Raw genomic sequence first — 27007 nt, forward strand, 5'->3', positions numbered from 1 at the left:
TGTCTAGAGTTGGAGAGACCAGAGTCTTGTGGGTCATGCACTTTCATACACGATAAAACAAAAGAGCACAAGCCTAATTTTTAATAGAATCTTTGCAAGTCACCTTAAAGAATGCAACACGATGCTGAACTGGATGTAGATAGTTAATTTAGCTGTGAAAGGACTAGAATTGTTGCTTCCTTTTCAGGGCAAAAAAAGTTAGCTTCGTTATTGTTGTAGGATCCTAAAGTCACAGTCATCCCTAGACAGAGGAAAAATAATACTTGGCACTTAAGTTGCGGTGTCTGTACATCCACTTGAAAATGAGCACTAACGTATTGTCTGATACTGCAGTTAATAGTGTGAGCGTGGACTGTCGTGCATGGGCAAAGCCCCACTCGCTGTCATGCACAGGATCAGGGACTATGTATTTGGGATTGGGCTGCCCGTGGCCTAACACTTTTTTCAGGTGGATAGCTCTGTCAACACACATGGGATAACACAGTTTCCCTGCAGGCACATGCTTTCCTCCTACCCCCAGGTCTTGATATTCCTTTACATTTTAGCTTCGATGTCTGGGTTGATTTTTGAATTACCGTATCGCCTCAGGGGAATGGAGGTTGTTTGTAACTCTGAACAAAATATTATGGGTCTTTCAAAAGTTTACAACTGAACATTGACTTAATACAGCCTTGAAACTTTACTATGCAGAAGAAAATGCTGCTTTTAATTATCTTAAATTTAAATGAAACAAGCACAGAAAGTTTCCTTACCTTGTCAAATCTTTTTATTAAAACTTGCCCTTTTTTAGTAGATTACATTTGACACAGAACTGTCTTGTATTTGCTTTATTTATTTATTTATTTTTGTCTCTGCTGTTGCCTGATTGCATACTTCTGGTTCCAAATGAGGTGTGTGGTTGACCTCTGGTGTTTATAACTTTGAGGTTCTACTGTATTGTGTGATGTGGAAGTGGGAGGCTGGGCAGGCAAAGCCAGTCAAAGAATAGTCAAGGACTTCCAGAAGCCACCCAGGGGCCCTGCATGTTACTTTGCACAGAATCTGGCAAAATTTAGACCTTGTCTCGATTATGGGTGAGTTTTGGGATGATAAACACCAGCTAACACATTTTTAAAGGTATTAAAACGTGTCTAAGCTAGGTGCTAACAGAACTTTAAATAGCAATTAAAATGTGCTCCCTAAAATTTTTTCCTAGCCTAAACAGGCTAGAAGGCCCTGTCCAAACTTGACAAGTCTATTTTTCCTGTGCCTGAAATTTTTATTTGTTTAAGCCACAACTAGATAGTCACACTTAGACTATGTCTACATTAAACGTTACAGGCACTACAATAGCATAGCTAGAGCATTGCAGCTACGCCACTGCAGTGCAGACGCTTCCTATATTGATGTAGTTAATGCATCTCTCTGAGGGACAGTAGCTGGGTCAACCGAAGAATTCTTCTGTTGATCTTGCTGTGCCTACCCTTGGGGTAAGGGCGACCTAACCATAGCACTCAGGGCATGGAATTTTCCACAACCCTGAGCGACACAGGTAGGGCGGCTTAATTTTTAAGTGTAGACCAGGCCTAAGTGCCAACATTATGAGCCAAAATGTTGGAACATCACAGGTGCAAAACTAACAGCATATTCTGCAATTTTAAGATTTGTGCCATCTTTACCATTTGATGGAGAGCCAAATCACATTTTTTAAAAAATTCTATTTTGTTTCCCTACTCTTTGCACACAACAACTATTTCAATGCAGGCTGAAAACTTTTGTGCAGCATCAAGGGAACAAAGTGTAAAGTGTTGCAGCCTCCTTTGTGTGGCTTTTGGGACCTTTCAGTGCAACAATAACATTCAGTGGGCCTCGTGAGTGCATTCCATCTGTCTGTGGTGGTTAGAGGCTGGGAGAGGACTCCATCTTTCTGCCTGACAGCTGCGGTGTTTGCTTTCAGAAGGAAGTAAGAGAGGCTGCTTCTTTGGCAAATGTTCTTGTTGCCTGTTGGAATGTGTTTGTTTGCTTTCTCTCTGAATGCTACTGGGGGTGTTTGGCAGTCACTCTTCTACAGCTTGGTTGATTGTGTTTTCTGCTGACTTGGCAATGTCTGTCTTTGAGGACGGGGTAAGAAGTTGCATTCTTTTTGCATGACAGGAAGGGTGACCACAAAAACTTCCAGAGGATGAATTTCCTCAGGCCGGGAGAGAGGCTTCTCATTTCACACCATTGCTGATAACATTACCATCCAGATGTTAATAACGCAACTCCTCCTCCCCCCACCCCATCTTTCATTTAAAAAAAACAAAAACAAAAAAAACCCAACAACTTGTAGCCTGGCTGCCTGGATTTTGGAGGAAGTTATTTGGATATCCAAACCTTGGCTCTTGTGCCCAGCCTTGCTCCCAATGAAGTCAACAGCAATCATCCCATGGACTTCATTAGTGTCTGTTCTAGGCCCTTGGCTGGCAAGCTCAAAAGAATAGGCTTTACCACAAGATTTTTAGTTCTGCTTCTGGTTGTGCTAGAGTACTGCATAAAGAGACTCTTTTTCTGTATTTCCTCACTACTGCTTCTGGACAGAATCAAGAAATGAAGGAGATGACAAAAATTAAAAACTGGCCAGAAGAAGTTGGTCAAATTTTTGCAAATGCTAAACAAGGTTTGGTTAATGTTGGGGAATATGTTCTGGGTCAGCTCTACCGGGTAGATTGAAACCAGAGGCCGAGCTTTGATCACTCTCACCAGTCCAGTAGGAGAAGTCTCACTTTGCTTTTTGCACAGGAAGGACAGTTGTGTTCCTCTCAGTCTCTTGACTTTAACTGGTCAGTCTCCCATTCCTTACATTTATTGTTTTTCTTTCTGGGGGAAGACATGAATTCATCTTATTTTGCTTACGCTGGGGTCAGTTAGGAGTAATTTACACTAGTGTAAAATGGTGCAAGTGAGATCAGAATTGGGTCCTATGGACCAGCATACTTTCTCTTTCATTTTCTTGTCTTGTGAGAAGAGATTAAAATTTCTGGAGGTCTCTAAATTTGATCTTGTGACAACTGCTGTAACCATTATACTCATGTTTGGTTGTTTTTTGTTTTTCTCCCTACCCCTCCGCCCCTCTCTTCCCCCCCCCCTTCTTTCTATTTGTATTTTATTAGAAAATCAGTAACAAAAAGCAAACAAATGTTGTAACCAAAGCTCTCTCACTATATTGTTCTATAACATGTCTGTCAAATATCTTTGTAATGTTGATTTTTATTTTAAATGGACCAAAAAATAATGCTTAATATTACAATAAACAAATGTAATTCTGGGCAAAAGCCAGAGACCCCACCCTCACTACATTCTCCACCTTAATTTTTGAAAAAACAGTCAAAGTTCACCCTTGATAAGATGAGTTATATCAAGGATTATATGTACTCTGATCTACACAGAAGCAAACACACATGCACAATGCATATTAAGAAAACATCTCGCTAGATGAACCTGTTTCAGGATATTTTTTTTTCTTCCTGTAATCATTTTTTACTTGCTCCTGACGTTAAAGGGACACGTGAATTAAAAATCATAGATTAAAACAGAAAGAATTGAAAAAATCTAAGGTTTCTTTTTTGTAACGTAGGTAAGAATTTGTTTTTTAAAATATTACTAGTTTTTATTATTTATACAGTTTGCTCCCCCCCCCTTTCAGTTTGGGGAATGAAATGAAGGTTCCATCTTCACTATGAATGTAGCTTTCTCTCTGATTTGTGTCTAAGGCTTTAGCATAATTCTAAAAACTTGGTTAGGTCCTATCCAGACTGAAAAATAAAATTATGCTTTAACTGTTTTGGGGTGACCGTGTTGTAAGTTATTTACTGCATCTCCTAAAGCTTTCTAGTGTAGCTAGAACATAATATTAGCCAGTTTTTCATTATAGCCAATTTCTGATCAATTCTCCTCTATTGTTCTCTGGCACTAGCAGGATGATGTAAAGTTTGGGTTGTAAACAGCATCAGAGAATGTTTATTTAAACGAATAAAACATAACTGTTCCTATGAGCTCCCTCCAATGTGGGATTGTCCTGCATCATTGCTTCTCTGTACACAGACAGTATGGAGCAACCTAGACTTAAACACTTGTTAATATCTTTACTCAGGCTGAGCAGTAGCATGCTTCTCAAGTACTCCTGTTTAAATCTGTGGGATTTCTCCTGTAGCAAGGTGCTACCCAGTCCGAGGCCTGATCTATACTACAAGACCTACAGTAAATCCATTTCTCTGACAGGTGGTAGCTAGGGTGACGGCCCTGAGAGATGTAGCTAGGTCGACCTAAGTTTTAAGTGTCGACCAGGCCTTACAATTAACATCCCTGCACGCTGTAGCTGTGCCAACCTAATGCCCAGTGTAGATGTGGCTAGGCTGATGGAAGAAAGCTTCTGTTGCTATCGCTGCTCAGGGAGGTGGATTACCTACAATGATAGCAAAATGCCTTCCATCACCGTAGGAAGCACCTGTGCAGAGGAGCTACAGCTGCGTAGCTGTGCCGCTGTAGCATCCATGGTAAAGACAAGTACTGAGCATAACCCCTTCGTATAGACAATCTACACCAATGGAAGAGGTTTTTTCATTGCGGTAGGAACACCACCTCCTTGAGTGATGGTAGCTAGGTCAACAGAAGCATTCTTCTGTAAACCTAGCTGTGTCTATGCTGGGGGCTAGGTTGACATAGCTACAGCACAAAGGGGTGTAGATTTTTCACACTCCTGAGCATCGTAGCTACGTCAGCCTAACTCCTGTGTAGACCAGGTCTAAGTCTTGTTCTGTCAGTACTCAAATTTTTGAGTCTAATGCAAGATTTCCAAATTGATGGGAATGTTTAGCAACACTTTTGTTTATTGGTAGTTCATTCTTGAAAAGTATTTTACTTGAAGCTTCAAAACTTGCTTTTGAGATTTTTTTGTTTTGTTGAAGTAACATTTCTCTAAGTACATGTTTTTGGTTTTAATGTATTTGAATCCCTTCTCCCCAAACATGTTGGATGTTGTGACTACTTTCATTTCTTTGTGTCAGTAATTTTTGTTTTGCTATTTAAATTGCAAAAATGATTCTGGTTCCTGTCATTGTCCCCTTTATGTTCCCTTGGAGTGTTTGTTACACCCTTTTCTTGTATCTTGTCTTAAATTAGATTTTGAGCTCTTCTGGGCTCGGTATATCTCTTCTGTTTGGATGACAACGTTGTATGATTCAGGCTGTAATCCAACCGTAATGCAGTTTTGCTTTGTAATTGTCTGTCTAACTGTATAATCAGAAAAGCTGGTCAAACCCCAGGACAACTAAAAGTCCTGTGTCCCCCCTCCAATGTTTCCTGTTTTTTCAACCAACTAAAATTAAAATTTTAATTTTAATTTTTTTAACCAATTCTGTTTTTTTCCAGTGTATATAGATGTGTGTCCATTTAAATACTTAGATTAAATGCCATTTTTAAAAATAAGATTCCAACAAGATTTGAGAAATGTACTAAGCACCTACCAGCCAAGGGTTGAGACGAAAAAATATGAGAGGGTAAATTTCAGGTCAGTGCTGTGGTCCAAGTTCAGCTCACCATCTTCAGCTGCTGGAATAGGAAAGATGGTTTTTATCTGGCCTGCTCCTAATATCTGGTGGAAGGAGAAGTTGCCACTTCAAATTTGAGCTGAAGATTGAATTGGCTTCAGAACCAAAGTGAATTACTGTTGCAAAAGAGAATTTGAGTCTGATCCAAAGAACATCCATAATTTTCACTGAAGTCCTTACAAGCTGGTTATCACGTCTCAGGATTAGGTCCTTTATGAAGGAAACAGGTTTATTCTTGTGATTTTGGGGAAGGAGGAGCACCATAGCATAGCATTTTCATTTGTTTGTTTGTTTTTTTCCCTCTCAACTAGCATGGATCTCATGAATTATGCAGAGTTTATGAAAAAAGCTGGAAATGAGAATTTTAAAAATGGAAATTATTTCATGGCCATCAGAAACTACGATGAAGCCATACGTGTGCTCTTTCAGTTATTCCAGTGGGGGATGTAAGTATTCATCTAATGTATGACAGAGTAAATGATAAGAGAATTTTAAAGATAAGTGGTCCAGCTATCTGTGGATAGCAGGAATCAGGAACCCCTGAGTTCTATTTTCAAGCCCTGATACTGACTTGACTTTGTTTTTTGGGAAGCCACTTAACATCCCTGATTCATTGTTTTCTCCATCTGTAAAATGGGCATGATACTAATCAAATTACTTGAACAGCCCAAAATAAGTGAGAATGATTATAAATTAAAATAAGCTTAATTCAAGCTTGAATTAAACTATTTACTGTGACTGACTTGTTTTTCTTTTTTTCTTTCGCTCTGACTCTTTCTGCTGGCTTTGGGCTAGACCAGCAGTTCTCGAACTTCATCACACTGTGACCCCCTTCTGATAAGAATGACTACTCTACTCTAGGGGGGGAACTGAAGCCTGAGCCCACCTGAGCCCCGCTGTCCTGGGCAGGATGGCCAAAGCCCAAGGGCTTTACTCCTCCCGGTAGGGGCCTGTAACTTGAGCCCCATCACCTAGAGCTGAAGCCCTCGGGTTTCGACTTCAGCCCCAGGCAGTTGGGCTTGGGCTTCAGCTTCAGCCCCGTGCCTCAGCAAGTCAACACCCACCCTGGTGTTACAATGGTGTCGTGACCCACTTTGGGAACTCCTGGCTGAGTTACTAAAGTCCTTAAATCTTGATTTAAAGCAGAAGTTACTATAGGAGTGGGTGGAGGAGGTTCTGTGGCTTGCCATGTGCAGGAGGTCAGACTAGATGATCATGATGGTCCCTTCTTTCTTAAAGTCTATGAGTCTATCTGATATACTTACGCTCATCTCAGCCCCCAAATGCTGTCGTATCTCAGCCCTTCACACAAACTAATGAATTTATCATCACACTATCACTCTGAGGTAAAGAATGGAGGCATGGAGATTTTGTGACAAAGCCAGGATTGTATCTCAGTCCAATGGGCTCCTCCTCAGTCCCAATCCAATGCCTTGGTGTCTAGGTTCAGGATCTTTAGTATAAATTTTTCAAGACACTGCTTGGATCCACTGGTTTGTGGGGTTGCGACAGATCCCCAGCATTCAAATGATCAATATTCAATAACCAAGTAAGAATTAGATTAATGTTCTTCCAGAGCCTCACTGGTATAAATTTGGCTTCCCTGGTGTTATGCTAGCTCACATCAGCCAAAGATTTAACCATGTATTTTTAGTTAGTGTTTCATGGTTGCTGAAGCACACTTCCTCCTTACCACCTGCAGGTCCAAGGCCCAGTGTTTCACTCAGGCCTTGGACCTGATCATGAACCCATCCAAATTGTTTAATTGAACCATTGTACTTTTAATATTTTCCTTCAGAGATGAAATAGACTGTATTTAACGCATATCCTGAAAAGGGTGGGGTAGAATTTAGGTGGCATGCATGATCATAACTGTATTTCTTGACTTCACCTTGTAACATGAATGTTGTATTAAAGTAGGGTTTTTTCCTATGTAATATTGCTATAAGTGATTGGAATTATGTTAACTGAATTTGCAGGATCTTTATTTTCTTTCTAGAGGATATCTTTTTGTACCATAATTCTGTTTGGTGGAATAAATTGAGTTTTGTCAAATTTTTGTTCACTGTGAAGTACCATTTATCTTTTTAAAACTGATTTAAACATTAATATTGTTAATGTCATAGGGTTTCTCATAGGGACGTGGCTGTGTTATTGTGCAACAAATCAAATGCCTTTTACAGCCTTGGTAAGTGGGAAGAAGCATATCACTGTGCCAAGGAGAGCCTCCAGTGGGATTTGTCGTATGTTAAGGTACTGCACATTTAATCCAACAGATCAGCAATGCTTGCCAGCTTTATTATTCTAAACAAGATTCAAAATTAGTTTTAAAAAGATTTGTACACAAATACAATGCCTTATAAGAAGAATAAGAGAATAGTAACTTCAGGGTCCCTAATCAGAGCTGAATATATGTTTTGACATAAAAAAATTACAATTGCAATTGTATTTTGAATGACACGGAACTAGCTTACTGTGAATCCAGGTATAATGAAACCATAATTAAGTGTTGTAGAATGAAATTCCCGTGTTGTTTCATTGCACTATGCAAGCTGTCTTGTGAAAAGTGGTTTCACTGTGACCCCGATTCAGTGAAGCAGTTAAATTTATGCTTAAAGCCCTATTGTCTAAGCCATATAAATACTGCAACAAATAATGAAAAGTGGTATTAGATTTTTGACATAACACGTGTTCAAGTGTTTTTCTGCACTATGAGAGTTAAAATATATTTAATAGTTTGTTCTTTGGTTATTTTTCAAAGTTTTGATTTGAGGGTTGTCTGCTTTCTTTCTAGACACTTTAATGACATTGAAAATATGTGAACTTGGCAGCCGATTTTTATGCGAAGGAATGCAACAGTGATCTTTCGCTGACTGCATCCCATGCATATTTTGTGAAATTCAACTACTTTGCCTATGACGCTGCTGTGAATTTTATTTAAAAAAAAAAAAAATCTGTGATTTTTCTCAGGGCCCTACCAGTGAGTGCCAACATCCATATTTATTCTTACAGAATTCTTTGAGTTTGAGTTTAACAAGAGAGTAGTGTTACAAACCACACGTGAGGTACATTTTGGGGCGTGATTAGTAATTTGGGACTAGAAAATGATGTTTAGCTTAATAACGAGGATCTCTGAATATTTTTGTTTACAAAAATATTTAAATTAATTTCCCAAAGATATTGCGTCTTCAGGAGACTAAAACATTGTCGTATTCAGATGCCCACAATATTTCACAGCTTTGTTCTGTTGATACATAAGTAATTCTCTCAACTATTTAAAATGTTGATAACTTTGTATGTAGTTAGACATCCTGTACGTCTTGTTCAGGAAAAATGGCCTTTACCCATTGTAAAGTTACTAATAGTTTTCTGTAGGGCTTTCAGAAATGGGCTCCTAATTGCCCAAAATTAGAAATAACAAGATTTGATGACAATCTTTGTTGTTAGTTTTTGTTTTTTTTTTCTTCCCCACTAGGGCTACTATAGATCTGGCTACTCGCTGCTGCGGTTGTCGAGAACTCATGATGCAGTTATTATGTTTTCTCGTGGTTTGACTCTTCTGTGTGGTTCTGTCGATCAATCTCAAATTGCTGATTTTATAGTTGGAATCTTCACAAGTGTTAACGGTAAATTGGAATGGAGGCTTGTATTTTATTTAGAAGGGACCAGACTGCTGAGGGGCTTGTGTATGGGATTTGGAGCCATTCTTCCTGGAATAGTTAATTTGCTCACTCCTGACTAGGATCAGATTTGAAGATTATTAACATCTGATAGCTGTACAGTGGCCACTGTAAATGGGGTGGATAGTCGTAATTCTGTTTATAGATGAGGAGTAGCCACATTCCCAAAACACCACCACTGCCACGTAGATGAATAAGTTGTCACACACAAGTGCCCCAGTTGTGTTACAGTTAGAACTGGTTGAAATTTTTCATTAAAAAATAAAGTTGTGTGGAAGAGGAAAAATTTCATGAAACCATTTTACATTTTTTTAAAAATTCCTGCTAATTGAAAAATTTTGACTGAAAATGTATACAAAAACAGTTCAATTTGTTCCTTTGCCAAGTTTAGTCAATTGTTTGTTTTTTGTTTTTTTTTAGTTTGTTGCGGATCTTGATTGGTCACCTTAGCCATGTTGAGGGATTTATTCAAAATATAAAAACTTCCTTTTAAAAAAAGTTAGATTAAAAAAATGGAAAAATCATTTGCTGAAAATAATTCTGCAGATTTTTTTTTTTAAATCAGTCCATTTAGAACACTATTGGAAGGAAAATGTTTACAAATGGTTTGAAATTCCCATTATATTAGTGGGAGGGTAAAGGAGGAGAAGCAGTAGTGAGTTTTAGTTAGCGCTAATTATAATATGGTTTGTCTGGGCCTCAGAAAACGTGGATAACCTGGGAGACAGCACAAGGCTGGAGAAAAAGCAAATGTAGTACTGATTTTGCAATAAAAGAAAGAAGATTGATCTTGGCAATTGCCACTTTTTAACTTTAACTACCATCCCTAGTAAAACAATAGAACAGATATCAAGATGAACAATCACAAAAATTTTAAAAAGGAAACCAAACCAAGAGCAGTATGAATCTTCCCAGGCAAACTTGCTTGCTCTTTTGGACAAAATTGGTGGATGTAAAGAATGCAGTAAGTTTAATTCAGAATGACTTGGAAAGAAATACTGCCGTGTTTATTAAAAACTGACCAAAAGACCTAGATCCAAAGCCCATTGAAAGGGAATCTTTCCATTAATTTAACGGACCTTAGGGCTTAACAATAATGCAATGAATTTAACTGAGTGCAGTCTGGAGGTTTAGGGCCTAATTTTTCTGAGGTTGTGAGTACCCACAGCTCCCACTGACATCAGCTGGAGTTATGGATGCTCAACAGTTATAATGGGGATTGTTGTGTGGTACAGTCTTAGCTAACATCTCTATTAGTGTCTGGGGGAAGGAATGACAGCAAGTCAGTGAAATGTGCAGTTGATACAAAAATGGGCTGAGTTGCAAATACAGTTAGGACAGAGAAAGTGGACCTGTAAAATAAAGGAAATATGAGCAGAAAATCTCAAAATGAGATTAATCTAGAATACATGTAAGTCAACACGTCCAGGGAAAGATAATCAGAAATGCTCACTTGGTGGGAAGCATTAATGCTGAAAGAGACCTGCAGTGGGAGTGAGCGGCCAATTAGACTTGAGTTTGCAATGTTATGTGGTAGCAAAGCACCGGTGCCATTTTGGGCTGCATACTCCAAGTCATACCACAGAACCGGAGAATAGTCCTCTACAGTACTGGTGTGACAAGCACAAACAAATTGTGACAAACTGAAGAGAATTTAGAAATGAACATTACAAATGATTATGAAGCGGAGGTGACATGGAGGTATAACAGAACAATAAAAAGAAGTGAACATGTATATCTTGGTCAAGCAAGACTTGTGGGGATATAAGTTCTCCACATATATGAATGATGTAAGCACCAGAGAAGCCGAGTAGTCAGTTAATAATCCTTAGCATTTTTCTGGTATTTTCAAAGCACCATACATCAACTGATTAATTTACACAACATCCCTATCCCCCCAGGATTTTACAGATGGGGAAGGTGAGACAGAAAGGTGAAGTGACTTGCCCAAGGCCACAAAGAGTCAGGGAAGAGCCAAGACTAGAACTAAGGATGGGCTGAATCACACTGCTGTACTGGTTTCTTCCAGCCCACGCAGCTTTCCTTGTCAGTGAGGCAGATCAGGGAATAGCTAAGAGTAATGAAGAAAGAGGAAAATTTTAGGCTTAACATCAGGAAAAACTTACAGTGAGATGTATTAAGTTGTGGAATATTCTCCCAGAGCAAATTATAGAAAGGCCTGTGATGGTAGCAGTGGGAAGAGGGAAAAGAACACATGCGAAAGGATACTTGGCTTTTCCCATCCCACCAACTACTTATTTCTGTGGCAGAGTCAGACCCTTCTCTCCTAAGCTCCTATGTTCCCTCCTCCATTGTTGCTCAATGGTCTGGTTTACAAGCTTTGCCAGAGAGAGCCCAAGGACATGCCATCTGGCTTCCAACAATGCCTCTCTCTCAATTGCTTCATGCACTCTCATTCCTGTTTTAAATGAGTTTTTGGTTACTTACATCAACTTCTCTGTTCATACACAATAAATAGAAAAACTGGTGGAAGGTTTTAGATTTTTCATGGGCTTCAGAGATTTTTCAAAAGCAAATGGTTAATTTCACATTGTTAATTAAATCTGTGGCCTCTGAAAATAATGCACACTTACTAATTATTGAGCAGACATCTCACCAGTATTAGTTATGTGAATTGTATGTTCTAATTTGAAATGTTTCAATGGGTTAATCACTACTGAAGAATTGACGATCTGAAATGAATTGATGTACTTGGAGAGCACAGCTTGTAAAAGTTGCATATGCTAAACACTTAAGCTTCTTTTCTTATTTTCTTAGATGAAAAATATATAGCACCATATTTTCTTCCCATTTTTAAGAACATTTTGAATGAAAGATTCGATCCATTAGTTTGGCAGGTGGTAATAGAAAAACTAGCCAAGAAAGGAATGTGGCAGGTAAGTTTATCTCTTTGCCAGGAATATTAGTAAATCTGTTTTGTTTATTATTTTATTTTTTTCAAAAATAAGCTTTAATTTTCTTTAATTGCTTTTTAAATCTAAAATTATTGTTCCCCTGTGCAAATGTCTTGATTTTTAGAGTTTGAGTAGAAAATGGTTTCTAAAATTCTCTTTCCCTTTTTAAAGGGACACAGTCAACTTCAAAAACTTATTTGTGTTTCTTTTTGTTTATTGTGGTTACAAGACACTTCAAATGATTGTAACTGAAAGAGGTTAGAGAAAAAAATATTTGTCTTAATTTGCATTTATGGTCTGTTTTACTGTTTCTTTGGTATGACCAGTCAGTCTTCTGATTAGTATGGGTCTTTAACACAGCAACAGAGAAGTGGAGAACAAAAATAGGAATATATGATTGCTAAACCACAAAAACTAGCTAGAAAACTCACTAGTGGGTATAGTGTCTGCAATTTAATTTAATTCTCACTTTTTTTTTTTACAGACCAGATTTGAAGTTGATGGTACTTCTTTAAATTCTGAATGATGTAGTAACCATCTAGACAGATCATGTAATGCAGTGATACTTGGACTGAAGCTCGTGAGCTGCAAGTGGCTCTTTAATGTGTGTCCTGTGGCTCTTGGCAGCATAATATTAAAACACTGTGTGATTTAATTATTAACCAATCAGGATGCTCTTGCCATGATGTTAACCATTTGTAGTTGATGAAAGAGTAATACTTGATCAGTCATTTTTCTGTGAGAATGATCTATATAAACTAAATATTTCCCCTGTCATACTGCTTAAATATGAATATATAACACTATAGTAAATGAAACAATGAAGTCACACTACAGTGGCTCTTTTGGGTAATGTTGATCGCTAATTTGGCTTCTGAACCACTGAGATCTGTAGCACTGGTCTATAGTGTTTCCTGCTTCAGAGCACCAGTTGAATCTTAAGCAAACACATGTTGCCAGAGAGATGCTTTTGTCACTGATGATGCTGGAGCATAAACACGATGGCAAATGCTGCAGCGCTGTAGTGACTTAGCCTGATGAGAAGCTCAGGTGGGGAAAATGTGTTTGCCAAATTAAAGGATTTAATGAGTTAGAAGGAAAAGGAAGCTTTAGTGTTTTGAGAATCTGATAGGTTATTACAAACGATAGGCAGTAATAAACATTTATATCTGTAGAGAGGACCGGTCAGATTTTTCCCTTTAACATTTGTTGATGCATTTAAACAAACTTTAAAATTAATTTCTGAATGCTTGTAGGCTCATAAATATTTGTTTTTCCTAGTCCTTGATGTTGGTGGCCACTGAGAGAGACACGTTGCCGAGAAATCTGAGAGTCACTCATTTATCACTGAAGGATCTTTTTGAGGTACAGTGCTGTCGCATGTATTTTATTTAACAAGATGACTGACTGTCTTTTTTCTTTTTTTTTCCACAGTTGTTTTACTAAATAACTTAATATTCTGTGAATAAGAGTGAGCACAGATTAAACAAACATCAGTTTGAAAAACATATGTCATTAGTGCTGGTCAAAACATTTTGTCTGAAATTGTCCCCTTTTTTGTCAAAAATTTTAGAAATTTTTCAATGAGCTGTATAATACACTAATTCTGTAACAAAAAATAGGCAGCTTGTTTGTGTCAGCTTTGGTAACCAGCACTATAAAATCAAGTTGATAAATCAATTGTGAGAGTGTGGCAGCTGTGTTAAATTGACAGCATTTCATGCCTGAGGTTACTTATAATCTGCATTGGACATAGGTTTAGAAGGATTAGATTTTTATTGGTAAATGCTGATTTCACTATACACACACACAAACGAATGAAAAAATATTTCTGCGGATAATCAAAATTTACAGATACGCAAAGTAAGAAAAATGTTGTTTGAGAGCTTATTGGAGTTTGATTTAAGGATGTTTTCTTTACATATTTTGAAATGTGATGTTGACAATTTGTGTTTTTAATGGTTCTGAAGCTTTAACTTTTTGAATCGCAAAATCCACTCTAATTAAATAGTTGTCTGACCTCCTTTCCCACGGCCGTGAAAATTTAAATAAATAAAAATGAAAAATATGCCTAAAAAGAAACATGGATATTATCTGGCAAAGTTATAAACAAATAGAAATCGAATTCTGCCATGCTTAGACAGAGTGCATTTTTATGCACTGTGGGTGGGTAATTCCTGGCCCGCTCTACAAAATCCAAGTAAAGGGCCTTACTCGAGGGATATATGTAGGATTTGGGGATAGAATACTCCCTTCTCTTCCCCCATCTAGTGGTAGGGTGCTGAACACCAGCATGGCTATTCCACAGCAACTGCTATAGCTAATAAGATGCAGCCATGGCTGTTGGTCCCTGTGTGAAGGGGATTTGGCAAGCTGGATCGGTATATTTATAGATCCACTGGCCATGAACCCTAATCCCTTCATCTGAGATAACTGCTCTGTGCCAGTCAGTGGGTTTGAAGCCTTCACCCTCATATGACATCTCCATAGACTTGCTCTTTCTTTTCTTGTGAAATCCCACAGCTTCTGCTGCATTTGGGGCCTTTCAAAGCTTTATCTCAGCAGGGAGCATTTCTGCCTATATAAACACTGCAATCCTGATCCTGCTTTCATTGATTTTAATGACAACTTTCCCATGGTCTTCAGCAGTGCAGGATCAAGCCCTGTCAATAGGTTATCTCAGATTCAAAGAGGGCATAATTTAACTCACAATTTAACCCATAATATTCCCACAGGAGGGCATAATTTAACATCCCCTGTCATATGACAGGTACTAATCAATGAGTTGCAATTCCAACGTCAAAGCAGGGGCTACAGAATCTGTTTTGAATTATGAAACTAGCCATCCATAGGCTTTCTGTTTGTTTGTTTTTTTTAACCTAAATCCGATACTTTTATGTCTCATATTGCTGTTGTGTGCAAATTGTGCAATATGTTAACAGAAAGGATTAAAAACCTTCTGTTGTGGAATTGTACTGAACCTGCTGTTGATGTGAGTCTTTACAGTGAGCTTATGCTTAAGGTTCTCTTTGTACTGCTGTTAAATGCCTCATCTTCAGTGGTTTGAAATCAGATATTGGAAAGTATAAGAAAATATATAAATTAGGGGACTATAAAGTAAGCTCTGTACAGCTACATTTACTGGCTAAAAGTTTAACACTGTACTAGGGCATATATGATGGGATGTGGTGGGTTGCAGCACAATTAGTATTTTTACTGTACATCTTTGAAACTGGGGCGGTTTTTTACTCATATTGGTGGAAAACTGTTCCATGGATGGTGCAGGGAAGAGGAGAAGCCCTGAGAAGGAAGGGAAGGCAAAACGAAATGTAAAGACATTTAACCACATTAGCTGATCATAGCTTCTAATTGCCACAGAAAAATTTGTCTATATTTAATTAATGTGCATAGTGTAGAGGGCTTTTATAAAAGGCCCACGATCTAGGAGCCATACTTCTCAGATGGCCGAACTGAAGCCTAGAGATAGAGAGAGATGCTGGTAAACCTTATAAGACTGTGTTCCTTACTAGCATGATTGCCATTATGCAATAATAGTACACATCATCATCATCGTTCCTATTAAGCCTCTGGCGTTTAGGGCAATGACGAAGCTCCTCCACTCCTGTCTGTTTCTGACAAGTCTTTCAATGATTCCCCAGCTGTGCCCCAGGTTTTTCAGCTCAGCTTCGACAGCTCTGCACCATGTTGTTTTCGGGCGGCCTTGTTTTCGCTTGCCTTCAGGTGTCCATCTTACTATTGCTAGTCTGGTGATGGAATCAGTTTCCATCTGAAGCACATGGCAAATCCATCTCCAACGCCTCTTGGCAATGATGGTGCTCAGATCCTCTGGGCTACATTGTGTCAATAGATCTTGGTTTGAGATTGTTGTGGGCCAAAAGATTTTTCTGAGGCAGGTTGTATGAAATGAAGACAGTTTGGACATGTCATACTTTCTCATTCCCCAGCATTCTGCACTATAAAGTAGTGTTGAAAATACACAGTTCTGATAAATCTTGCGTTTGATTTTGGTGTTGTGTTTTGATGATTTCCAGACTGTATTTAAGCTCCTGAAGGTGTTCTTGGCTTTATTGATTTTGTTCCGGATGTCCTGGCTTGTTCCACCGTCCTGGCTTGTTCCACCATCCTGGCTGATGGTGCTGCCCAAGTGTGTGAATGTTTCCACACTGGTGAGAACATAATCCTCTATCTGTACTGATGATGGTGAGACAATATTAAAGATCATGATATCTGTCTTATTGCGGTTGATTTTCAGTCCAATTTGCTGGCTGAATGGGTTGAGTCAAGTTGTTTTTTTGGGTATATGGTGTTGGGTATGTGATAGGAGAGCGACATCATCTGCGAAGTCCAGGTCTTCAAGGGATGAGAAGAGTGTCCATTTAATGCCTCTTGGCATGTGTTCTGTTGTACGCCGCATTACCTAGTCGATGGCAACGTTGAAGAGGATTGCAGACCTGACACACCCCTGACATACTCCTGGTTTGACTTCAAAACTGAGCTCACTGTGATTAACACTGCATGTAAAGTTGAAATAGAAGCTTTTGATGACATTGATTACATGGAGAGGAATTCCATATTCCCGCAGAGTGTGCCGTAGGGCTGGTCCTGTGAATGCTATCCAAAGCCTTCTCAAAATCTGTGAAATTTATGTAGAGTTGCCATTGCCATTCTAAGCACTGTTCTGTTATGTTTCGTAGAGTGACTATCTGGTCTGTGCATCCACGTCCTTTCCGAAAACCAGTTTGCTCTTTTCTGGGAATGCTATCAACTGCCTCTGGTACACGATGGACCATAATCTTACACAGTACCTTGCTTGGCACAGATGAAAGTGTGGTGTCACACCAGTTATTACAATCACTAAGAATTCCTTTCTTTGGTATCTTCACTATAACCCCATTGGTCCACTCATCCGGCACTTTTTCCTTTTCCCAGACTGATGTAAATAGAGGGTCCAGGATAGATGCTGCTAATTTAGGATTTACCTTGGACAATTCTGCATTCAAATTATCCGTGCCAGGAGCTTTCCCATTTTTTAAGGATTTGATGGCTTGAATGAGCTCTTCCTTAGTTGGGGTGTCTGTGTTGATATCAAGATCTTCTTTTGCCTCCTGGATGTTTTCTTCCTCTTTAGGTGGCTCCCTGTTCAGCAATTCTTTGAAATGCTCTGTCTAATGCATTTCTTGTTCTCTTTCGGCTGTTAGTAAGTATCCTCGTTTGTTCCTGATTAGAGCGTTTGTTAGTGTCTGCTGTTTACCACTGATAAGCTGTGTCATTTTGTAGACAGTTCCTTGTTCACCACGAGCAGCTGTATCCTCTGCTTGTGTTGCCAGATTATCAATAATATGCCGTTAGTCCGCTCTCACAAGGCATTTGACCTCCCGCTGTGCCTTGCTATACTGCTTGTGGTATTTGTCCTTTAGCTTCTGGGATTTAATGTCTAAAACTTTTTTTCTTCAGGGCTCATCTGTTTCTATGGCATTCCATGTGCTGGGTGTAATCTACTTCCTTCCTTCTCTTCTGCCTGTAGCGTAGACAGGCTTCACTGCTGTGTTTATAAATTGCTGTTACTTTGTCCCATTTCTTGTTGATCTCCTCATCTGCATTCCTCTCCTCTTCATCAAGGTCTGCAAGTGCTTGAAACCTGTTATTTAACTGCAGAATGAAGGCTTTCTGTATTTCAAGGGACTTTAGCTTGTCACTATCATAACGTTTGGTGGACCCACGCTTCTCAGTTTTACTTGATGGAGGCTGTCACCTGATGGTGGTCACTGCCTACATCTGCACCCCTTTTCACTTTCACATCTGTCAGTGAGCGTCACCATTTGCCATTGATCCTGATATCGTCAATCTGGTTCTTATCGCTGCTATTTGGAGAACACCATGTCAGCTTGTGAATTTCACGATGTTCAGATAGGGTTACGCCGATGACTAAGTCATTCATATTACAGAAATCAACAAACCTTTCTCCGTTTTCATTCATAGTGCCACGCCCATGTCTTCCCATTACTCTGTTGTTGTTTGTGTTGTCCTTACCGACCTTGGCATTCAGGTCTCCCATGATGATAGTTAGGCCGTGATGTGGTACTCTCTCTAACTACACCTGTAGTGCAAGGTAGAATTTGTCCTTTACTTCTTCATCACTGTCGTTTGTTGGAGCATAACACTGAATCAGGGTGATATTATTATGTTTCCCTTTCAGTCTGGCTCTCCTAAATCTGCTGCTGATGGATTTCCATTCAAGCAGGGAATGCTCCACTCCCTTCTTCAAAAGGATGGCAACACCCTCATGGTGTTGTCCATCACCCTGTGTAGAAAACAGCAAAGTTTCTCCCAAGGCTGCTGTTAATCTTCCTGATCCCGTCCATCTGCTCTTACTGACACCCACGATGCGTAAGCTGTAGCGTCTAATCTCTGCTGTGACCTGAGCTAGCTTCCCTGCTTCGTACATTGTCCGTACCTTCCAAAAACCAAATTTGATTTTCGTCTTGGTGTTGAGCACTTCAGTCTTCATGCCAGTTGCTTTCTTTCAGCTTTCACCACTGGCAGTCATATGGGTCATTGACTCCTGAAGACCGTCTCACACAGTAATTGTCGATTTTTCTGTCACTGTTTCCATAACATATTTTGTTTTTTACGGGACAGGGTTGTTAGCCCTGTGCCTAATCCTCAACCAGGAGGACCAGGGTGTCTGTTTTGTCTGGTCCCTCCCCCACAGACCAATCCAGCATGGCTGAACCTACCAGGAACAAAAATCCCCTGCCAACACAGACTCTGGGGATCTTTAGAGCACGCAAGCTGTCCCACCATGACAAGGCACGTACACCAGAGGACAGAATAGTACACAGTGTTTAGGTTAATCTAACTCTAATACTACCAGTTTTTGCTCCTGAAATTTTTCCCATGGAATTTTTGTATATGTGGAAGAGTGTAAAAAATTCAAGAGGGAAAATTCCCAAATGTTGTTCCCCCTTTTGAGGAAATAAGAGAAAAAATGCCTTTCTGCGGAGTTTTCAGTGCTGCTTTTGTTTTTGTGGGTGTATATAGTATTTTCACTTTGGATTGTGCACAAACAGTAACTTTTGCAAATCCGAATTCTCAGAGAGATTCTGTGTGTGCGTGCGTGAGAGAGAGAGAGATCTATAAAAATAAAATAAAATAAACCCTTTGGATTGAGAGCTCTTTGGGGGCAGGGATGGAACAGAACAGATCCCTGAACCTGGTCTGGGGCTCTAGTTGCTATTATAAATAATACATATATGTAATTAAATTTAATATTGGATAAGGCAAGTGGCCAATATTTATTCATTTGCTTTGCCTTTGTAACACTGAATTCCTAAGTAGTCAAACTTTGCCTGGGCTGAAAAGGAAACAGGACTAAAAAGATGATTTCTTTCACATATGTAAAATAATATAACTGTAATATATCTCCCTATTTCTTTATCAGAAATATGTCCTGTTTGGCCATTATGAGAGAATGGAAAGGGTACCAGAATTGGTGGAGTGGTTGATCACCATTGGAGCAAATGTTGGGAGCATTGGAGCATACCCACTTCATGCAATCATCAACCTCTGTATCAAAGCAAGTGAGTGACATCCCATGTCAGTATAAAACAAAAGCAACCATAGTCAACCTACAGAGAATTTGCAGATAAAGTTCATATTTTATAATCTATAGTAAGCTCAAATCCAAAATATTCAATCTTCCATAGCTCTAGTCATTACTCTTTTAAAAAAAAAAATTACTTGAACTACGTGTCCAGTTCATGTGTACCTGGGAGTCCTGGGAGCCTAATAGTGACCCTCTCTTCTCTGATTCAAACCTGAAGTGTAACTGATGTGACCATCTCAGACCCTGAATGTGTTAACTCTGAAAAACTTGTCTGAGGATCAGGGTACGTTTAAAATTTGCAGGACCAAATTCAGAGTTGCACATGTTAGGGGAAAAAATTGTGTGTTTTTTTATCTCCAACAAAGCAACTTGACACCATTTGTTGCTTGGTATTTTACACTATAATTCCCTCTCTGTCACCCTTACCTTTTAAAGAGAGTCTTTGATAGCTTGTCTGCCCACCTCAGGGGGAGGGGAGCAATAATACTTTCCCATATCCTGTCCTAACAGGACAAAGTATGCTGTTTAATAACATGTGGTTTTAATTTATAATCATTTCAGAAGGGAACCATCTTTTCAGATGGCTACTGGATGAGATACCAGACTTGAAGGGTAGTATCAACCAGCAAGACCAAGATGGTTGCACAGTCTTGCATGTCGTGGCCTCTCATTCCAGTGGATATCCTATGAAACGTATGTAATTAAAAATGGACTTTTTCATTAGCTCAGGCTTTTGTTTGTTATGGCAAAAGAAAAAAACTCCAGACATTGATATTCTTGATTTCATGCCAAGGAGAATGACAAAAGGCTTGCAGGCTCAGTGTACATTTATAACTCTAGCAAATATAGCAGAACTTAAAAAATTATAGGGCACTGCTTTGGTGGCCAATTTCTTTGTCATTTTGCATAGTTATTCTGTGTAAGGTCTTTTATTTTGGTTGGTTGGTTGATTAAGATTTAGCCACAGCTTGCTGCAATTTATTTACATCTTTCTTGGTCCATTTCTGTATTGATGCTCTCAGAAATTTAAAAGAAAATTTAGGCCTCAAACTAGTCTGTGTTTTATTTTTTCCACTTGTAGGGGAGAACCAAATAAAAACTTCTCTTGATGTCATTTGTAGTGTGTCTTGGCTTAAACGTGTAAACTTTGAGAGCTGCTTTTCTTTAGCTGTCTTTTGGGGATCAAATAGCCCCGCCATCTCTGTGGATGCTTTTATCTTATAACTATAGAAACCTAATTTTGCTTTTTATTTGCATTTCTTAATAAATCCACTGGGTGGCAACAGGAAGTAAGCATCAGTCCTGAAGTTACCCTAGGCTCTTTGTTCATTAAACACAATGGCATTCTGGTGCCTCCCTTTGATCATCTGTGTGAGTCTCATTCATACTCTTTAATTTAGTTTGCTGTAGAGGAGTCGCATTTCTTCTCTCACAGCTATCCCATTGATTGCACAGCGAGTGCAGTTCCTGCAAAACAGATAATGGAAGAAATTTCAGAGCCATCTTGTTGACAAAACTTAGTTAAAATAACATGAATGGCAAGGCATACATGTACAAAAGCAAGAGAACTGTGTTAGTGTGCAAAGGTGTCTCACTTCTTCCCAATCTTTTCTTCTCCAAGTTTTGCCTGGTATTCTAGTAAGTGGGACACATACAGTGATTGAAGTTGTTAACCTTGCAGTTGTGTCTGAGGAAAGTGGAAATAATCTGATGCAGTTTTCCTAGCAATCATTTATGCTCCTTTCACTTGCCTGGCTGATCCTTTGATTCTCTGATGCTGCTCTTTGCTGTGCTTTGGCTGTGATTTATAGCACATGTTCAGCTGTTTGAGGCAGCGAGTACATCTCCTTCTCTCAGGGTACACAATGCCCATCATCATGGAATGTGTCAAAGTGTGACAGGAGTATAGATTCTTGTGGTATATTAAAGATATTGTGTCAAGCTTTGAATCAGAATTTATATTTTGGGGTTTGGCCTATAATGTTTGTTCTGCAATGTTTTAGAGGCAGTTATATTCGGATACTAGCTTCCTTTGAAGAGAATGGTAGTAATGTCATTTATCAAAATGGAGATAACATATGCAACAAGACTTATTAGGTAATCATATTTTTATGCCAGTCCTGATATGAAAAAAACCTAGTGACCAGCTATGGTTTCACGCTAATCTTCGATACTTTTGAACATGCTTTCCTCTTTCACCAACCAACCCACTAACCAAAACAAAAACAAAAATCAACCTCTCCTCTCCCGCCCTCCCAACACACAAAATCTCCAAAACAAATTGATAAAATGCCTTGTTTCCTGTAACAGCGTCTATAAAATTGAGCTGTTCTTTTTTTGATTAAAAAAGCATTTGAAACCATGGCAGTGATTTTTCTTTCATTCTGGACAAGAAGATTGTGCTAACTCTCTACTGTATTTATTTTATGTTTCAGGTCAGACAGAAAATGTGCAGATGCTCCTAAATACTGGGGTGGACCCCACTATTCCAGACGCACAAGCAAGGTGTGCCGCAGATATCTTGAAAAAAACCAAAAACTTCAAGGCAGTAGATATAATCAACAATCACTTAGCAAGACATGCTCCTTCCTCTAAGGAATCACCAGGTACTGATTGCTTTTCCTGTTTTAAATGACATTCTTCATGTACAGAAATGTTACACTTCCACTAGAGAAGAACGCTATAAAAACTTACCTACTACAGCCTATGAGAAGTGTATCAAAGTGTGCTATTGTTGCCACCCTACCTCCCCTTGTCTCCAAAGGCCTACATAACACCCCGCTGACATTTCTAACTTCGTACTGCACCGTCCTGAAGCCTCTCTGCTCTGCCAGTGATGCCTTTTCAATGCCCTGTTGTCTGCTTCTCCCATAGCCACCTCTGGTTTTTTTCAAACTGCCTTTGATGCACAGAATGCCCTCTTAGCCTTGACCTGCTGAATTACTACTTTGGCTGTGTATAGATTCCTCCTGAAGTCTTGCTGCTTCTGTGATGAATCCTAACATAATTGTTTTTAATTAAAAAAAAAAAAATAAAAATCTACCACCAAGTTGTTCACGTCCAAACTGAATTATTGCTGCAATTGTTGTCCTTTCACTTTCCTTCCCCTCTCTAACGTTCGTCAGCCCCTCCCATTGCTTTCTGTGCAAGAAACAGACCCCAGTCCTGTAAACGCTTGCTTATGTGCTTAGCTTTAAGTATCAGTGAGACTACTCATCTGCTTAAAGTTACACAGGTGCATAAATAGTTGCAAAACTACTTGGGCTGTCTCCAGTTGTCATTCTTATGTGGTCTGTCACTTGGATAAAGTTACATTCCGCAAAGCTGCTGGCAAACTCATGCTGAGGCTGGACTTCTTGTTTTTAGGGCATTTGTTAACTAATGTAAACCACACTGTCATTGTACATTATCCTGAGTATGGGACAAATTGGGAGATATTACATTACTATGTTTTTATTTTAAAAATGTGTCTTTATCCATATAAGCTGCCGATAAAATGTGTATATATAATTATATTTTTAACCAACACCCCCCACCCTTTTTTTTTTTTTTTTTTCAGGAAAGAGCAAAAGCAAAGCCTCAGTTGATGAAACCAACTCTTTTGTGGATGCTTTTGAGCAGTTCTTGATGTTTTGCAGTCCTGAAAACCAAGCACAGCATAAAAATTTGTTGATGCACGAGACGGTTCAGAGATTTCTGAAGCTTTTGTCTACTGTAAAAGGTAAAGTGAATTCCCATCTCTCCCCTTCACAAACTTAATAGTACAATAGATTTGATGTTAACATGTAGCATGTTTTCCACAAGTATCTGTAACAGAAATAGTTGCAGAAAAAATATTACTTCCTATTCTTGTTGGTGGGTTTTGCATTTTTTTGATTTAAACTTTTTGAAGAAGAATACAGAAACAAAAAAAGTCACTACAATGAAAAAATACTTAAATTTATACAGTAATTATTAACGCCATAGCAAAAGACTGTAAACATACCAAGTCTGTTCTTTTATGCTTTTAACTCCTGTGGTGGTGGTTGTTTTGTTTTTTAATTTTGACATGGGGAAAGGACCAGTGCATGAACCTGTGTATACTAGTTTCAAATATAATCTAAAACGGGGGCGGGCAAACTTTTTGGCCTGAGGGCCACATCGGGGTTGTGAAACTGTATGGAGGGCCTGGTAGGGAAGGCTGTGCCTCCCCAAACAGCCTGGCCTCAGGTCCCCTGCCCCCCGGTCCCGTGACTGCCACCCAGGACCCCCATCCCTTATCCAACCCCCTGCCCCCTTACCATGCTGCTCAGAGCAGCAGGAGCTCGCAGCCCTGCCGCCCGCGCTGCCCAGCAGGAGCAGCAGAGCACTGGCGGCATGCTGAGGCAGGAGGGGAGGGGCCAGGGGTAGCCTCCGGGGCCAGGAGCTCAAGGGCTGGCCAGGACGGTCCCGCAGGGCGGATGTGGTCCATGGGCCGTCGTTTACCAACCTCTGATCTAAAAGGTGGTGTTTAAATAATTGTCATGTCTGTGCCATGTTACATCATAACTGCATTAATGCATCTATGTGCAACGAATATTACTATATTTTCCACCACTTTGTCACCAATGTAAATTACCTTAATCAAAGCTGCATTTAACAATTTTTTCAATCCTACTGAATAAACTAGAGGTGTGTTAGTGTTCCATTTTCTGCCGATTAAACATTGTGCTATTAATGACCTGTTAGTACCTATTCCATGGTGTTTGCCGGGAGATTTAATTTTATTCTACTAATTTCAATATACCGAGTTTGGAGAGGGGGCAGATCTTTGTATTCAGAACTGCACAAAGACTTATGCATATATTCTGCTTTTTATGGCAGTTTCTGGCAAGAAAAAATTACATAGGACAAGTTAGCTGATGGTTGGTAGCATCTCCAGCATTTTCTGTGGTTTAACTAAACTTGCGTAATGTTCGACATTCTGGTATGAGCCCTGTTTAAGAGGCGCATCTTTTTTTTTCTTTTTTCTTTAAACATTTATAAATTTCTCAACCTCAATAAGGAAGAAGTGTGTGCCCTTTGGCATTTTGTTGTGACACTGAGAAAATGTCCACACTTTGAGCTGGATGTGCGATTACCAGCTCAAGGGGGCATACCCACACTACTCTGATTGAACTAGTGCGCTAAAAATAGTATGGTAGCCACAGCAGGAGGGGCTAGCTGCCCAAGTATGTGCCTAGTGCATAATGTACTTGAGGTACGCCAGCTTGATCGGAGCTGACATGGGTATATCTCCTTGAGCTGGGATTTACACCCCCCAGCTCAAAGTGTAGATGTATACCCTTAGAGTGTCGATATGAGCGTCAGAAGTAGCAGCCTCTAAGGAGAAATAACTCCGTTGCAATGCCTGATCCTGGAAAGCTGGTTTGATAGTATTACAAAATCTTTTCTACCAGTTGAGATACAGGTCAACAGTCATTTTATGTGGCTAGCCATTGCTGTAAAAGGGATTTCTTGAGCAGAGAGAAGAACTGAAAAAAACTTAGGATTCCTACATAATTTTGAATACAAGTTATCATATTTTCAGGGTGCTTCCTTGCTTGAGAAAACTGTTAACTTCGTTTAGGGTAAAGAAAGAGAAGCTCTTTGTGGAGGGAAACCTGTCTTAACACCCTCCCCTGAAGAATGATAAAAGCTTTCCCCATGGATGTTTGAGTGAGGTACATATTATCAGTCTGGTTTAAATGAACTTGCTTTTGTTTATCTGGCGTGCAGATGAAGTCTCAGAGCTGTAAACCCAAAGATCATTTACCCACAGAAAGTATTTTGCATACATATTGAAACCTATCTACAGGTAAAATTTGCATGCTTTTCAGCATTACCACTGTGAAGACCGAACTTAGAGCTTGAGTATTTTCCTACTGAAACATAAAAAACAATGCAATGGGAGCGGTGGCCAAGCCTTGTTGATTATGTCTGGAACAGAAGGGGAGTTGCATTGACTCCCTTTCTCCAAGTACCTGACCCAAAGCACATTGAAGTCAATGGAAAGACTCCCATTGATTTCAGTGGACTTTGGATCAAGCCCAAAATTACTAGGATTTAAGGGAGGTAGCGGGGACTCTTGAGAATAAAGCAGTGGAATAGAGAAGACATATTTTGGGCAAGGACAGATCTTGGGAGACAGCCAGTCCTTGCTTACAGACAGCCTGTAGCAACCTGAAGCAAATACTCCCCAGCAACCAAACACCACACAACAGAACCCCTAACCCAGGAACATATCCTTGCAACAAAGCCCGTTGCCAACTGTGTCCACATATCTATTCAGGGGACACCATCATAGGGCCTAATCACGTCAGCCACACCATCAGAGGCTCGTTCACCTGCACATCTACCAATGTGATATATGCCATTATGTGCCAGCAATGCCCCTCTACCATGTACATTGGTCAAACTGGACAATCTCTACGTAAAAGAATAAATGGACACAAATCAGACGTCAAGAATTATAACATTCAAAAACCAGTTGGAGAACACTTCAATCTCTTTGGTCATTCGATTGCAAACCTAAAAGTTGCAATTCTTCAACAAAAAAAACTTCAAAAACAGACTCCAATGAGAGACTGCTGAATTGGAATTAATTTGCAAACTGGATACAATTAACTTAGGCTTGAATAGAGACTGGGAGTGAATGGGTCATTACACAAAGTAAAACAATTTCCCCTTGTTTATTCCCCCCCCCCCCAACCCTCACTGTTCCTCAGATGTTCTTGTCAACTGCTGGAAATGGTCCACCTTGATTGGATCACGGCAAAAGGTTTTTTCCCCTCCTGCTGGTAAAAGCTCACCTTAAGTGATCCCTCTCGTTACAGTGTGTATGGTAACACCCATTGTTTCATGTTCTCTATGTATATAAATCTCCCCACTGTATTTTCCACAGAATGCATCCGATGAAGTGAGCTGTAGCTCACGAAAGCTTATGCTCAAATAAATTTGTTAGTCTCTAAGGTGCCACAAGTCCTCCTTTTCTTTTTGCGAATACAGACTAACACTGCTGCTACTCTGAAACCTGTGGAGGAGAGTGAGCCTAGGATGCAGTTTGAAGGCTTAAGGGGGGGGAAGGTGTCATGGTGCTAGGAAGCCACTTTCTGCTCATCTCCACCTGCTTAGCCATAGCAGAGAGGGCCAAAGGTGCCAGGGAGGATCACAAAAGTTGGTGAGGGCTGACAGGAGATGGAGCTTCCACTGTTAGCTGCT

The 27007-nt window shown here is 39.5% G+C and overlaps 1 protein-coding gene across 8 annotated transcripts in view; it reads left to right on the forward strand.

Moving 5' to 3' along the window:
• Positions 1-27007, forward strand: part of TRANK1 (tetratricopeptide repeat and ankyrin repeat containing 1) — a 92837-nt gene that overhangs the window by 23240 nt on the left and 42590 nt on the right. For 5 of the 8 annotated variants that reach the window (XM_078851719.1, XM_073332988.2, XM_073332987.2 and 2 more), the window contains 9 exons: positions 5879-6013; positions 7694-7820; positions 9043-9193; positions 12026-12144; positions 13444-13527; positions 19625-19763; positions 20351-20482; positions 22225-22395; positions 23349-23510. In XM_078851719.1, coding sequence (XP_078707845.1) covers positions 5880-6013; positions 7694-7820; positions 9043-9193; positions 12026-12144; positions 13444-13527; positions 19625-19763; positions 20351-20482; positions 22225-22395; positions 23349-23510 — 1219 coding nt within the window. In that variant the 5' untranslated portion in view covers position 5879. The other 3 variants (XM_078851718.1, XM_073332990.1, XM_073332991.1) reach the window with 3 other exon arrangements.

Source organism: Lepidochelys kempii, chromosome 2, assembly GCF_965140285.1.
Source record: "Lepidochelys kempii isolate rLepKem1 chromosome 2, rLepKem1.hap1, whole genome shotgun sequence".
Taxonomy (NCBI): Eukaryota; Metazoa; Chordata; order Testudines; family Cheloniidae; genus Lepidochelys; species Lepidochelys kempii.